General features: G+C 27.4%; 2 protein-coding genes across 3 annotated transcripts; both read right to left on the bottom strand.

Moving 5' to 3' along the window:
* Positions 1–264: 264 nt before the first annotated feature.
* On the bottom strand, positions 265–3,613 carry LOC112597480 (cell division cycle protein 23 homolog). The gene is made up of 7 exons (XM_025343549.1): positions 3,276–3,613; positions 2,745–2,981; positions 2,316–2,661; positions 2,068–2,245; positions 1,652–1,996; positions 988–1,234; positions 265–911 (listed from the first exon to the last, which is right to left on the bottom strand). Exons 1-7 carry the CDS (start codon positions 3,407–3,409, stop codon positions 452–454), a joined length of 1,947 nt encoding a protein of 648 aa, XP_025199334.1. The 5' UTR covers positions 3,410–3,613; the 3' UTR covers positions 265–451.
* Positions 3,614–6,443: 2,830 nt separating this feature from the next.
* Positions 6,444–16,145, bottom strand: LOC112597481 (MOB kinase activator-like 1). Of its 2 annotated transcripts, none has more exons than XM_025343551.1 (4): positions 15,803–16,145; positions 9,922–10,088; positions 7,845–8,236; positions 6,444–6,977 (listed from the first exon to the last, which is right to left on the bottom strand). In XM_025343551.1, exons 2-4 carry the CDS (start codon positions 10,016–10,018, stop codon positions 6,897–6,899), a joined length of 570 nt encoding a protein of 189 aa, XP_025199336.1. In that variant the 5' UTR covers positions 10,019–10,088; positions 15,803–16,145; the 3' UTR covers positions 6,444–6,896. The 2 variants fall into 2 exon arrangements, with proteins under 2 accessions (XP_025199336.1, XP_025199335.1); XM_025343550.1 differs by lacking the exon at positions 15,803–16,145 and adding an exon at positions 10,182–10,578 and having other exon boundaries at positions 6,446–6,977.
* Positions 16,146–16,631: the final 486 nt, after the last annotated feature.

The following is a 16,631-nucleotide window of genomic DNA, read 5'->3' as shown; positions in this document are numbered from 1 at the left end:
AACTTTATTCGTGTGAAATAAAAGTCTTTCCCTTACATAAAAGAACCTAATGATGTTCTTCCGACAGAATTGTAGTATTACAGCTGTGTTACCAAAACGATAGAATATTTTTGAGATTCGACGTGAAATTTAATTTACTCGACACGAAGTACATCATATTGTGTCTACTGCCTATTATTATTATATTATGCTGGGTAAAGAGCAAATTAAACATTTATTATAGACATACAATTTAATCAAAAATCAAACTTACAAAGTATAAATAAATACTTTATCAGTCTTATTTGTATGAAACATAGACTATGAAAACAACTCAGCGATGATCATAATCTATTTTTTCAACTGGAACATTAATCATTCTAAAATAAAAATATAAAATAATCTATTTCACAACTGTACTTAATGCTATTTTAAAAACTTAAAATTACTCTTAATCAACATTTAATTCTTCCTATTCCACCAAATCCATATACATGGTAATCTTATTACACAAATGTTCTTCTTCGTCACTACTGTCATCTTCATCGTCTTCGTTTTGATTAATTTCATGTTTTTGTGTTAGGGACAACAATTCCAACTGTCTGGGCATTTCTTCTTTATCGTAATCCTTATCCTTGGATTGTTTCTCTTCATTCATTGGCGTACATAATACGTTATCAACTTCCATATGTACTCTTTCATGAACTATAGTTTTCAACAATGCTTTAGCTTCTTCTTTGGTTTCTGCATAGTTCAAACATTTTTGTGCATAATGAAATGCTTGATCATAGTTCATACGATTCAAATTGTAATTCGCAAGGAACATATAAGCATAGCTGTGATCACGAGTCTGCTCATCTAGTCCGTGTTCTTCAATGTATTCCAAAAACATTTTTGCAGCATCATTTGGTCTATTAATAAGTACATACAATCTGGAGAAAAAAATGCACCAATTATATAGGGTAATGAATTAGATACATTATAATGATTAATGAAATTTCAACTAACTTAGCTAAGTATATGAGACCAAGCTTTTCATCATCACCCATCGCTCGCCCTTTTAAGTAGCTTTGAAATGCCATATCTATGTTACCTAATTTTTCATATACATTTCCGACAGCGATAATCATACGGCTGTCAAACGGTCTCAGTAATTGTGCTTGTTTGAAAAAATAGAGACTATGTTTGAACATTCCAAGTATTTCATACGTTTGACCCAAACCATACCACGCTCTATACTCATATTTATTTATTTCTGTAACAAAACCATGAAGTTAATTATATTTTTATAAACTATTAAGAGGGTGTCAGCGCACTATTTATTTTCTCTCTCTGGCCCTTGCATAACATAGACAAAATTATAGAGAATAATATTTTTGAAGGTATATTTTGGTTTTAGCTTTGACTAAATATATTCTCAAAGCAGTATTAAACATCATTTAAATTAATAATTTTTTTTTTGTTTTGTTTTAAAAGTTGAATACTTAGTCGGATAATAATAAAATATAAAACCAATATGTTAAATCCTTTGTAAATATTATCCTCTATAATTACTCAAGTCATAAAAAATGATTTTAGGTAAAAGTGTTTTGATTTTATTTCCATGATCTGAGAAAGAAAACAAATATTGCACTGACATCCTTTTAACATAATAATGATTATCACAACACGCCTAAAGCTTTGCTATAACTTTGAATCGCATCATTCGAATTTTTAAGTTCCATATATTCTTGCCCAAGTAGTGTCCAAGCAGCCAAATACAGAGGGTTCAATTTAAGTGCACGATGAAAGTAACGCATTGCTTTTTGATGTTCCCCGTGAAGACTGTAATAGTTGCCCAAAATACAGCAGGTCTCCACACGATATTTGTCAATTTTGACTGCACGCTGAGCAAGATAAGCTAATTCAACTCGTTGGTGTTGTACATACAATAAATTTGAATAAGTATCCATATTTTCTAGCCGACACGGTTCAATTTCAATGAGCTCTTGAAATTTTTGTACTGCTATTTCAATGTCTATAATATATTAAATAATAAATATTGATTAACATAAACTGAACTATACAATAATTATGTCTTATAGTTACATCTTTTGTTGTGATAACAAACTGCCACTTTAGATTGGAGAAATATACTGTCACTGAAACCGCAATTAAACAAATACTGTGTCATACCTAACATCTGTTCATTTAACTGCAAGTCTAAATATTTTTGACAGTAAAAGAAGTTTTTCATCCAATGATTAGGTAACTCTAGTTTTGACAACTAAAACAATATAAACATTTATTGTTAGAAAATAAACGGTTTTTTACATGAATTATTTTATATTTCTCACTTTAACTCGATCTACGATAAGATCACCAAGTTGCATCCACGCATGCCAATTGAGTGGCACTTCATTTATTGATTCCACAAGCATATTGACTGCTGCCTCATATTGTTCTAATTTCACATACACCACACCAAGTAAATATGTCAAATATCCATCTCCTTTTTTTTTTTGCCGTATAGACTCTAATTGCTGGGATAAATAATCTAACAAATCTCGATATTCTCTAAACATGGAAGGTGTCGCTTCACTACCAATGTTTTTAATATGACTGTCAGCAGCCAAATAATCTGAATACATTTTCAGAAATAATGGTATTTTTGAACAACAATCTTTCAACCAAAATGATGCTCTGAAAAAAAATTGTGTTTTGTAACAATATTGCATACAGATTTTAGATTTTTAAATTATTTAAAATTTAAATAAATGAAATACCTTTGATATTCTTTGGCGTTGTAACAGGCTCGAGCAAAAAGATAAAGCTCCATTTCCTTATACGGTATTGGAAGTTGATCAATAGAATATAAATCTGTAGATTTCGCAACCGGCATACGTTTAGGTACAGGGGTGAGTAGACTACGGGTGATTTTTGGCCTTTTGTACCCTTCTATTTTTTTGGCCAACGGTTTTGGATTGTTGCCGATCTCAAGTGATAGGAGGAGATCTGAAGACCTGGAAAAAATGAGAAAAATAATCATTTAGTTAAGATAGTTTAAAACAACAGAATTGCCTACAATTACAAAGTTAAAAGATAATAACAGCAATAATAATAATAATAATAATAAAACTTTTAATAATGAATTGGTCACAGAATTATTTTTTCTAGCAATTAACCACCGACACACAATTCTCAATTCTTAGCGGTGGTCGATTGCAGAATGTATACCGCAGTCGAATAAATCACACTATGTGTAGCCGCTGCGGACGCGCGAAACAACAAAACTTCAAGACAATGAAGGCACTCACCACTGGCAGCTGGTTTTCAGACCCCTGGCGTACAGTTCGTTCATGCTGATGAGGAGCTCTTTTTTCACCTCGTCCATTTTTGGAACGGGGCAACCGACCTTTGCCACATCAACGTCCATAGCGTAGTTACTCATGATCTATACCGCCGTAAACGAGTAATACTCGAAGATGCCGTCAGGTTTCGATTTCCGGGAACATCAGCCAGCGCGATGATTGACTAAAGAGTGCGGACTGCAGCCTGCACCTCACTTTAAGCCGGTGTTGAACATGTATATTTTTAAAATTCAAAAGTTTAAAATTTAAATCGTACTATACATCTAACAGTGAGTTCGCACGCCGAACTGATAAGCGATAATAAATATTATCGTCGACCACTGATAAGCTGATAAGGCATTAGCGGTAAAAAAATTTGCAACGTCTGAATCACAAGCCCATCGTTTTGTTCCGTTGACTATACCACTGTTGGACTAAACTTCATTTATCCACTCTATTCGTCTTGAGGAACGTTTTCACTTTTCCCTGCAGTGTCACTAAATTATATATTTTGTGTAACGAGTAGGACTGAAGAATAACAACTGACAACGGTTTTCCTGCTCACTTTTCGATACCATAAATCTCGGTGAATAACATTGAATTGAGTCCAGCAAATATTTTTGGGTTGTCGGAGTTGAGTCCAACCAATATCGTTAGGTTATTCGAGTTGAGTCCCTTTCTTTAATTGTAATAATAAGTATTAAGAGCAAATTAATTAAAAAATATTAAACATAATAATAAATAAAAGTATTTTTTACCTAAAGAATAATTTTTTATCGACAATAATTATTATAAAAAAATAGGCACTAAAAAAAATTGAAAATTTTTCATGCCTATAAATATTTCAAAAATAGTTAAAATTTGTTGAAAATGTTATCATAATTCATAATATAGGTATTGAAAATATTAATTTCAAAATTTCAAACACATACATACCTATTTATCTTATTATTTTTGGAAATGTAACAAAATATCAAAAATTGTTTTAGGATAAATTATTATTTTACTGGTGAATATCTAAACATTCTAAACATACATTCCATTTTTCATTCGTAATAATTTGATAATTAAGTAAGTATTAACTAATTGTGTGTCACCAGCTATATACCTAGGTAGTTATAACATTTTATCTATTTGGAATCAACTCAAAGATATTAAGATAATAGCTGGACTCAATTCAAACACATAAAAGTAGCATGGATTCAATTCAATATCACTGGTCTCGGTCATATTATACACTTAGCCTTTTGTATTTGTCAGTCATTATCCGCGGCTTCAATTCTAATAGATTCTTTGTGACCCATCCGGAAACCAAAATAATATCTATGCAAATTTCGTTGCCAATCGGTAAAAACCAATTGATTGGTATATTATTATGCATAATGTAGATTGTAGATGATATATTATAACCAGACTGTTTATCATACTTAATATGTATGCATCTATCGTTTTCGTTTTGCTTTAGTTGAAGATTTGAAATATTCTAAATTGTTTTATTTTTTTTTTTTTACTCTATTATTCTCAAGTCTCAACCATACCTCTTATACACAATAGTCAGTAGCTGTCATATTCAATTTGACATTTATATAGATTAGCCAAAATGAGAAAATACAATGAGAAACAAAACATCATAATAATTATTTTATTATCTATAGACCGTAATCAATAGCGTCCTTGTGAGGCTGTGAACAAAAAAAATATTCGATTTTCGTGGATTGAAACGAGATTTACGTGAAACACACTTTGGCGGCCTACATGCGGGTTGAAAAACGAAACTACAACCAACATTCCCGACCCCGAGTCTTAAAAATCTAATAATTTAACTTAAATTGAAAACGGTTCAGTCGTTTTTGAGTCTATGAAAGACCCAGTAAGAAAACAAGAAACATTGATTTTAAGTACATAGGTACTTCAATTGAGAGATAGAACACACAAATGATAAGGCGCTACAAATTGTTTAATGTTTCTAAGTTACGATTACAGAACTTTAATATACTAACAATAATTAAAGAAATACACGTTTAAGATTTTTTAAATTTTACTCCATCAAGTATATTGATTTATAGGTATATCTTGTATTTCAATACCAAATTAAAATGCAATCGCGAAAATAATTGGTTACTTAGGGGGCAATAAAAAAGTAATATGTATTTTTAACTGTATGCAATACAATAGTTTGCTTTAGAATTTAGATAATAATTATCCAACTAATTCAGATGGTCATTTTTATTTTTATTTTTTTTTTTATTAACTTGAATATCAATATTAATTCAGTAGGTCAATATTAACTCACTATTAAATCCAGGACTGTGATTTAAGCTTGACATAAAGTCCAGGAAAGAGACACACAATTAAACAATTGCACTTTGGTCACATCACATTAACTCACCTAATATATTGTATAGTATTAAAGTTATTTAATAAAAAATCAATTAATGGCATTTAAGAATCGTTATAATTCTGATGAATATTTATTATAAACATTATGTACAATTTCAATTTTTTACTCTTTGTACTTATATAAAAGTTAAGACCTATCATTTATGTACTTAATATTTAATAGTAATGATTCTATAATCAATGCTAATAGTTTATTTATTATTATGAAATTTTAAGCAATTTATTTAAGATTATTTGTGTTTGTTAAGACATTTAATGACCTAAACTTCAACTTTAATTGTGTTTAAATTGACCCAGTATTTTTCTGTAATAATTAAATAAAAACAAGCAAAATTTAATCAAATTTGGTATCATAAAATTGATGAATAATAGACTTATTGGCTATTTTTAAATGACTACTTAATACAATTATTAATGAGTTATAACAATAGCTCACGCGGCAATCATAAATATATATTTTGATAATGTGCCAATACATTTTGTTGAAGGAATTTACATCAAGCATTTGAATCTCTTAGGAAAAATATGTTGAAAAGAAGAGATAAATAATATCATTAGCCAAGTTTAACATTAAACTGTTTTTTTTTTTTTTTTTTTGTCATATATTTATCACAAGTGCACCAACAATAGTTACTGTTTAAATATTAAGTATAAAAGCAATAACACTATAAAATATAATTGCCTTAATGCAATATTATATAGTATAATTACATTAAAAATAGACAATTCGTTGTTCTGATAATTTTGTTCAGTTTCTACATACAGTAATTACTATTCTGGTACACTGTATATACTAAAAATAAATAATTAATATATATTAGTCATTTATAATATAATAATATATATAAATATATTAGTAAATCTATAATAAAATCGTACAAAATAGTAGTAAAATTGTAAACTATACTTAAATGGGTTTTCTTTGGTGGAAGATTGTCTAGATAATACACAGAACAGTGCTTAACATCAATGATTAGCATTATAGCATTAATAATAGTATTACATAAAAATATAATTATTTGTACATAAAATGAATGCCAATTGACTATCTTCTTAATTTTTAATTTTTATGAGTGTGTTTGTATATGACAACTATTTTTTTAATAAAAAAATGTTATCATATCAGAAAGATAAAAGCTATAAACTCATTGTGCTTAGTTCAATTCTTCATAAAGCACCATAAATCACTTATCTAGTTTCTCTGCCAGCCAATTTATCAATATAGTCTTGTAATGGAGCCAATTCTCTTCGATCAATTAGTACAAATTCCTGTTGAAAATAAATAACATTGATTAAAATTAAATTAATCTATAGGCCTTTTATCAAGGTAAAATAATTCTAAAAATTAATTATCAAAAAAATAATTTTTTTAATTGAAATTAAAATCCTAATATATTACATTTTGTATAATGCTGATGAGTGAATATTCAATAATTAAATATTGAACAAATTGTTCACATAAATTGTATGAATTACAGCATAGATAATTTGAAATTATACACAAAATCAAATAACTTTATGAAGTTTAAAAATCACTTTCTTATATATTATGCAAAACACAACAAATCAACATTTAAATCAATCGAACTATTTTGTTTTGTTAATTTAAAACATATCACATGTAATAATTGTCGACTAGATTAGCCCTAATTTGATTATATATATTTTTTTAATTAACATCTATCCCCACAAAAAAATCAATTACTAAAAAAATATTTACCTCTGATATACTGCATACAATATTATATACAGTAATAAATAAGTTAACACTTAAAAATATATAGTTGATACTATTTATTTTTGTGTTAAATAAGAAATTAATAAATAGGGGGAGAATTTGTTAAATAAAAATTTTAAAATGTCCTTACATTTCAAATTTTATAAGTTAATTTAATTCAATATTTTAACCAACAAAACTAAATGGATTTTATCAAATGCAAATATGCTTTGTTATACATTTGCAAAACGTAAACAGCAAATATAGTTGTTCTCTTACTTTAACAACACAAAAAATCAAAATAGCCTATTCTCAATATTAATCAAATATAAATTACAATAGCGTAAAATTGATAATAATAATATTAATAATATTGTACTAGAATATATATATATGTTGAAAATAATTTGCTCACATACCTGAACAAAATAAATAAAATGCTTGAACGATGTGTTGAGATGTGCTTCCTCGCCTAGTGTAACAATTGAATCGAAATGTGTATGATAAATATGTGCATACACCCTGAATAACCGTTTAAGTATTGTCTTAGCAATCGACAAGAAGTTCTTAGGAAATGGAACACCGATTTTTGAAGGAAACAATGTTTCGTCGTCCAATTGATCCTGAACCCAAGTCATCAAATAATCGATGTATTTTGGAGCAGAACACTTAATAGGTTTCTTTACAGTCAGCCCATCTGCCCAATGATATTCATATTTGGGTCCAGCAGACATTATAGAACAACTTTCCTCAGTGCAGAATTCCGTTATTGTACCGTACAACATGTTTATTTGATTAAAAAAATCAACAGCTGAAACCAAAATATAACATCATTTAATACTGCAATATTTTAAACAAAATTATATTAATAAGTTGTTAGATTAATATTTGTTAATTAAAAACTAATATATATATATATATACTATTAAAATTAATAACAATTGATATTTATTTAGGTATTAGCTGTAAATAATAGTAATTCTTGATCAACTATTAAACAAATATTTATTATAATTCAATTTAATTTAAATAGTTTTGTAAACATGAGTAATTATAAATGAAACACAATAATTGTTTTGAAACTGATTAAAAAAACTCTATTTTATATTTTTATACCTTTATATTGTTATGATCTATTAAACACGTTGACTACCATAAGCCCGTCAGCAATCCAAGAAATATCAGCACGTGTAAGGCCATACCATTTTTACATTATTTGTTTACATTTATAAAAATTGCTAGATTTTAATAAAATTTATATTTTTAAAACCAGTTATTCGTAATATCATGAAAAATAAAATTCTTAGGTCGCCGGCTGGCATGTGGTCTACAAATATTGTAATATTTCGTACAGACCACTTGGTTATCTGTTGTCTCATGCTAGATTTAAATATAATTTTTTTTTTTTTTTTGAGATAATAATAATATTTATAAGTGTGAACTTCTTGTGATTATCTAATTTTTGTATAAAATATAAATCTATTGGAGTTGAAGGATATGATTGTTTTTTTTTTTTTTTTTTAGAATGATCAAATCTTCTTCTCTACGTCATAGTTTAATATAAATTTTGTTACCTCCAAGTCTTATAGAATTAGACGCATTTAATGTTGATGTTAAGTATGGCAAATGTTAGTGTGTCACAATAAAAGACATCACTTAGATCATAGGCCGACATGTGGCAGTCAACATGTTAACATTTTATTGTCAGTAATATCTAGATTGCCATAAAAGCTATAACTAAATATATAATTTATCATAATATACATAATTATAACTATACTTCCAATTATGTACAAGATATTTTTAAGATTAGGTATAATATTCCTCATTATTCTTTATACAAAAAAAAAAAAAAAGATTACGGAAGAAATAAGAAACAATACTTAAACACATATGTTGATAAGACTGTAATAGTATAATTAGTAACAATTATAATTTAATTAATACCAAATAGTTATGGTAAGATTATTTTTACCATTTTAACATATTTAACCATCTAAAAGAATTTAAGAAATAAAAAAAATTTCGAGACAAATTAGAGCAACTTTAAGGAATAATTTGTCATTCTGAAAAATACAATTTTACATTGTGTGTTTGATTTTTAACTATCAGTAGGTATTTAGATTTGAAAGTTTCAACTTAGAAAATAATATAGTAATTGTATTAATACATTATGATACTCAGTTAAGTCACTTATCAACTTTTATAACAATTAGAAATTAATTTTAATGCATTTAAACTAGGAATTCTCAAAAAATAAAACTTAGATCAAAAATAAATAATCCAAAACACGTTGTTGCATAAGAAACATACAACCATTATGACAAATTATTAAATACTAATAAATATATCTATTGAAATATCACTGTGTTAATTTTTAATTTAACTTAAATTAATTTTATACTTATTTTAAACACCTATTTTCTTTTTGAATAAATTAATTGATACTTAGCTAAATATCTTGCTAAATATGTAAGATTACACATTGATACTTACTGTTGACAGCAACCCATTCATTGAGATCTTCACCTTCTGGTAGTAGTACGGCCAATCTCAGATTGCCCGAACCAAGAGTGGCTGCTGCGTGCTTCATTAGATCGTATTGGTGTGTACCTTCTGGTATATTCTTCTTAGGTTTAAAAGTCTTCGATGATCTGCCTCCGCTGCAAAGTAAAAATAAAATAAAATAAAATTTACGACCATCAACAACATATCTGATTATTAGTTTCAACTAATGAATATTGTATAACACTCACAATAGGAAGCTCATTATGAATTTGCCTAGAACATAAACCGAACGTCTCTTTACAAACGATCGCGATGAATACCCTTTCGTAACAAAACGGACATTTACCAACTACCTCTACACAAGAACGATCACTGGTATGGTACACCAGACAATAACGAACAATGTCGGTGGAAGAGGATAAAAATATTGAAACAAAAAAAAAAACTGATCAAAAGAAACAAAAGAAAATACTTAATTCGTCGGTCGCGTTACTGCTTTGAGTGTTTTGCAAGACTCAAACTCGATATCATTATGCATTAATTCAGATGGTAACGACTAGAATATTATTATTATTTTTGCTCGGAAAATAGTTGCAACAACAAAAAAAAAAAACCTATAAAACTATAATGTGTTAAATCAGTGGTGTTGGTCAGCTGTTAAATTAGTGTTACACACGAGTTGATAAGGAACTACAACAGTGTTTTTCCCATAACTCTGAAGTTAGGTACAAAATATGTTTTCAACTAATCTAAAATAATTCTCTCTTGGAGAATACCTACATAGTACATAACATATTATTATTATTACAGATGAAAAATCACTGAATCATCTTAAATTAGTGAAATTCCAAGTCACTTGTATTTGTATAGTAAAATTATCCTATGAAATCATTAGACAAATTTATTGATCATGGTAAAAAAAAATTGCTTTTAATATTAATATTTGTAAAATTTAATTTTGTATACGAAATATAATAATGTGACATTGCAAAAAGTTTCAAATTTTTACGAAGTATAATTTTTGAATAACAAAAAGATAAGTATGTACCTACCTACTTGGCTACCAAACAGCTAAAACCGTTATTTTTTGTTTAAATATGTAAATTTGAAATTCAAATATCTAAAAAAATAATTATTAATAGGTACATATTTTTGATATTTATCAATAACAATAACAAATAAGAATAAATTATAAAGAAACTTGTATTACATTATTAAGCTTTTTGATTGAGCATAAGCAATTTTATCAAAGTTTTTTTTTTTTTTTTTTAAAAGAGTAGAATTTTGATGACCGTTTTGTTGATGTACAGTTATTACTACTATAATAGTGTTAAATTTGTATTTAGTGATAAATCATTGTTTCAGAGTCAATACTGAATTATTGACCCTTTAGTTATTACTTATTACCATAGAACATATAGAACGGTATGAAGGTTTGTGGTGGTAGGCAATAGTTATAGCTATGAGAATTAATTTAAATATTTTCAAAATATTATCGACGTTATATTTACGCCTAAATTTATAAAATATTAACGCTTTAAATGCCTTTACTTAAGTATATAATTTTAAAATTACCTACCAAAATAACTAAAATCGTTATTATTTGTTTAAATATTTAATTTAGTCTAAATTTAAACATAAAATGTCTGTAAAAAAAATATGCTGTTTTAATATTATGTTTTAGTTTCAGTATGAACTATGAAGTATGAGCTACTAATCAAGAATCAGTTTATAATAAATATAACAATATAGTAAAAAAAAAAGTCATAATAATATATTTTGGTTGAATTTATAAAGTGCAACTGTCTTGGAAAGCAATACTAAAACAATAGATACGATTGAAAAAGCAATAATTATTTTATATTTCATAAAATGGAATAATGATTACCTATCCTTTAATACATACCTAATTGTTATAGATATGTGATATCTAGTTTTAAAATTGTTATACTTGTATATAAATCGCTATACAATTAGTAAAACTCACTCTGTGACTCTGTGAGAGTACCTAATAATTCCCGGTTTCTAAGCATATTTTAATACAATTCAATAAGCTATAATTTAGTCCATGTACAATTTAAAAATAATTTGGTAAGAATTTTGTATTTTAATATTTTTTTTATACTGATTGACTATAGTTTGAGTTTATTTTGAGCAGAACCGTTATGAAATTTCATTACAAAGAATCATAACATTCGTAATTATACAGACAACAAATAAATTGGAAATCATGTACTTATATTACTTATAATATAACTATAACGAATGAAGAATGAACAGACCCAACGGAAATATAGAATATTCTCAACTTATGTTTAATGAAACTTAAAATTTGTAAAGAAAAAATAGCTGAAGGAGGAAGTAAAAATATTCAGTTTACAGTGTACTGTACGAATTGTAGATTATGTGCTGTAGCATGTAGGCACTGAGATATGAGACTAATTATTATAATAATGTATATACCAATTTTATTTATGTACCTACACATAACACATACATCATGCGTTTTATTTTAATCCATTTAAGTTTTATACAAATTTAAGTATATACCAAAGCACTTTTAATATACCTAGTTAGTTTTTCCGGTAAGTTATGTACAATATACATCTATAATACAAGATAATATAAATTGTATTAATATTTAAAAATTATTAATAGATATAATTGTTATAAGTAAAATAGAAATTTAAGTTTACTAGTAAAATTAATTTGTGGAATTGTATCCTCATAAAATTAGTTAATTGAATTAAAAATTTATTTATGTAAAAAGTCATGTATTATTTTTTTAATGTACCTATTTAAAAGTATATTGTAGAAAATCACGGCTTTAAGAATTATTTTTATTTAAAAAAATTAAGTATTATACCTACATTGCAATACTATATCTTGTCAATTATCCCATAAGCCATAAATTCATCAATTTGTTAACTTATTACAATTTATTTTTTAGGTATTATACCTATACACCATCATTAGGTATTCTGCCTGAGACTTGTGATACCCTGCACTGACTGCTATATTATGATTGTTATTAAACGGATAGCCGATAGGTACGGATAGGTATAAGCACTCATTATACTCAAATTATATAATAATAATATATATTTATGTATTGATAGACATAATAATTATTTAATAATGTCTGTACATAGATTGTAATTAAAGATAACTAATATGTATGTGTTAATGTAATACATTATAGGTACTTACACCTTTAAATAATTTATATTTCATGTCAATGTGTCTTGATCCCCAAACTTCTAAAATATATTTTATTATCATATTTGTATCGAAATTTGAATTTTCCATCGAGTTTTTCCATCTTGTGGAAACCAAATGTTTTTTTTTTTTTTTTTTGAGCGACGGACGGAAAAGTGGAAAAGATTATTGTCCAAAACAGATTAAAATACATTTTATATAAAAATATACAAACTGATAGGTGGTTTACTCCAGTACCATTCAACGTTCTAAACAAACGAAACTGTTTGCCAATTCTAGATGCTGAGAATAACAAGAACAGTTCATTATGGATTACCATAATATCGATATAGAGTCGGCAAAGGCGTAAAAATATATTAGGTATGTGTAGCTCATGAGTCACGAGGTTAAAGCCAATTTCAATCTTGAACGAATTTTTCGGTTCTTGATTCATACTTGCCGTTTATGCCGAAATTACGAACTGAGATCCAATAAAACTAAACAAATAAATTATAGTTATAAAATGATTTTTTTTTTCGTGTTGATATAATTTTTATATTGATACGTAATTTACTGTATTATTATATAAGTTTTTTTTAAATAATAAATAAATTAATTGTATACTAAACTAACACCTAATCCTAGGCCTTTGGTAGACTTAAAATATATACAGGTGTTTATTCAAACTTAAGCTTCTTCTATCCAGTCACTATATATCATCTAATTCTAAAATTCTATTTAGAAAGTAGATTCTTCTCGGTGCACAAGTAGGGTCCACCTTTTCTATTACTATTCAATAATTAATCCAAGTATACCTCTATTTCAACTTATATACCTGATCAATCTTCATATTCCCATATTCTCGTTGTTTATTGGTGACTATTTGCTAACGATAAAGCTGTTTTAGCCAGTAGCTCCAATCCTACTTACAGTACCTAGCCTCGATTGGTATAAAGAATGAGCAGTAAAAATGAACGAGACCAAATAGATTCATATTGTGCCTTCACCTTTCGACAGGGAGTATTTCAGGCATCCTCCTTAACATTCAACCCCTTTCCATTACTCAATGTATCAATATCGATCGTGAATTTACTTGATCAGTTCACATAAAAAACAAAACTCTATCAATCAAGATCGTCTCCGCTTTCTTTATCTGTTCTTAACTTAAAAAATATATAAAACAAATTACCTATTTAACTACTACTTTGACCAGTTTAGTCCTATGGCATAGGAGTATGAGGCTCAGCCAAAATCTCAAACACTATAACGACCAATTGCATACAAAGGTTTCAATTCAAAATCTTTCGCATTATCTTAAAAGCCCCATTTTATATTTCCAATAATACTCTTCCGTTCTGACACAAAAATACCCATTATCACTGAATTAGCACCACTAAAAAATGCAATAACAAACTAATAACTTACCATCCTAATCTTCTTATCACTACCTAACTATTATTTGCAACTATTTCAGGAAATCCTAAAAAAATTTAAAAAAACAGTGGTGTTGTGACTCGTTTGACCTGTTTACTTAATAACAATAATAATAAAATGTATAGGTACTGCACTTTCAGTTATGATTATTACTATTACTTTATAACAATTATAACAACTACTATCGTTGATTTTAGTATACTCTAAAATCAATGCTACTCTACCGACTACCATGCATTTATTGTATTATTATTATTTTATTACTATCGCTATCTTAAATTTATATTCGCGTTGAAGTGCCTCCGCTGTGAAGCCTCTTTTTTCCGTCACTATACTTTGTAGTCTGTAGTTTATCTTTTATATCACTTAATAACTTATTGTTCTACTTTTTTAATAGATGACATAATACAGAATTTCGAGAAATAAAACTTAATGTGTGACATTGATAAAAACTATTCAACTAACATTTTAACTTTTAAATATTATTGAAATCTTGATATTTGTTTTATTTCTAACCGTTGCATTTTTCTCTTACTTTGTTTCCCTTAGTTAAATGTTAAATGATAATATAATTTATTTTGTCAGGTTCTTTATTCGGTCAATGTTAACTTACTCAGTATTTAAAACTATTAGTTTATATATTATAACTTGCAAAACTATAAAAATACACTAACACTAAATAACTCTAAATAAAAATAAATCTACGGATTCTATTGGGTGTACTTTACTTTCCGTAGTGTTTAATTAAAATATTTTTCCTCTTATTTTACTCGGTTGGTGTATTATTTTTTTCCTCGTTCAGTAATTGGATTCAAATAGTATTTTGAACCCACTGATAGGAACACAGGTACAATATTATCATATTAGAGACGAGCAGCGATATTTAATGATGGCATGGTATAATAATGCTATTGTCGCTATATAATATAATAGTCGTGAAGGCTGACAACTACAAAAAAGGAGGAAAAAATGGTTTGTCTAAATTATATATTCAAATAAATCATTAATTAATCGTTTCAAAACTGTTCATTCATCATTTCCGAATGCTATTAAATATTAATACTAGTTTATATTTTTATTTATTTATACTTTAACAGTTTATAATATATAATATTTTAACACTCTTCTACAGGGAGATATGATATATTGATATGAGACTAATTTGTAATGAAAACTCGCAGAGTCATAATCACGAGAAATAAGTAAAAATAATAATAAACATCAGTATAATATTTACCTTTATTCAGTAGTTATATTATATAGATAGCTATAGCTACCTTCCAAATACCCACTGTCGGGCCCGGTAAATCCTTAAATGTCATGATAAAAACATTTGAGCTAAGTTTTCACGTCACAAACAGGACAATCTCAACTGCTTTTTAAAAACACGAACACTGCTTTCATTTTTGTTTTAGTTTTTGTAATCTCTGTGTGGTCTCAGCTTTATCGACCATCGTCGACACTCGACAGGAAGTGGAAATCGATTAAATACTTATTTGCATTCTTCAGTCGTTATAAAGCACAGCAATTATAAAGGTACTTAATATTATAAACGTCCGTGAATAACACCGGAAACAGTCACTCGTATATACGTATAATATAGTCATATTTTTATCGAACATACGACGCGCATAAGTATAGTATAATATTTATAATCATCGCGATGTTCACAAAATCTCAAGTACTAATATACCTACTATACCGAGCGGCACTTATACGTATGTACCTTGCAATGGCGACGCGACGACAACGACGGAAACATACATAATATCTACTAAATCACATACCTATTCTAGGTATGAGTATTTTAATATTATAACCTACGGTGTAGGTAGTATACAACTGGTACCACTACCTAGCTATATGGTTTAGTCAATGCCGTAAATCACTTTTTTTTTCGACGCCGAAAATTCTTAATAATACATGACGCACGAACGAACGATTAAAGATAGTATATATCTATTATCCACCTTTAATTGTGGTAGTATGACGATGATATTATTATTACACTCGAACACTTGATGTTAAAGCAGATGTACCTATACAATTAAATTTGGATACACAAG

Source organism: Melanaphis sacchari, unplaced genomic scaffold (assembly GCF_002803265.2).
Source record: "Melanaphis sacchari strain LSU unplaced genomic scaffold, SCAv2.0 Contig41_pilon_pilon, whole genome shotgun sequence".
Classification (NCBI taxonomy): Eukaryota; Metazoa; Arthropoda; class Insecta; order Hemiptera; family Aphididae; genus Melanaphis; species Melanaphis sacchari.
The sequence above is the reverse complement of the archived record's forward strand: the minus strand, read 5'-3'. Positions and strand labels throughout refer to the sequence as shown.

What these genes read in the sequence shown, in the direction of transcription:
- LOC112597480 (XM_025343549.1), bottom strand. Translation starts at nt 3,409, where the DNA reads ATGAGTAACTACGCTATGGACGTTGATGTGGCAAAGGTCGGTTGCCCC. An exon ending in TTGTTATCACAACAAAAGAT is followed by an intron (nt 1,997 to 2,067) that starts GTAACTATAAGA and finishes AATATATTATAG; the next exon opens with ACATTGAAATAGCAGTACAA. An exon ending in GGTCTCATATACTTAGCTAA is followed by an intron (nt 912 to 987) that starts GTTAGTTGAAAT and finishes TTTTTTCTCCAG; the next exon opens with ATTGTATGTACTTATTAATA.
- LOC112597481 (XM_025343550.1), bottom strand. An exon ending in TGAATGGGTTGCTGTCAACA is followed by an intron (nt 8,237 to 9,921) that starts GTAAGTATCAAT and finishes TTTTGGTTTCAG; the next exon opens with CTGTTGATTTTTTTAATCAA. An exon ending in ATTTTATTTATTTTGTTCAG is followed by an intron (nt 6,978 to 7,844) that starts GTATGTGAGCAA and finishes TATTTTCAACAG; the next exon opens with GAATTTGTACTAATTGATCG.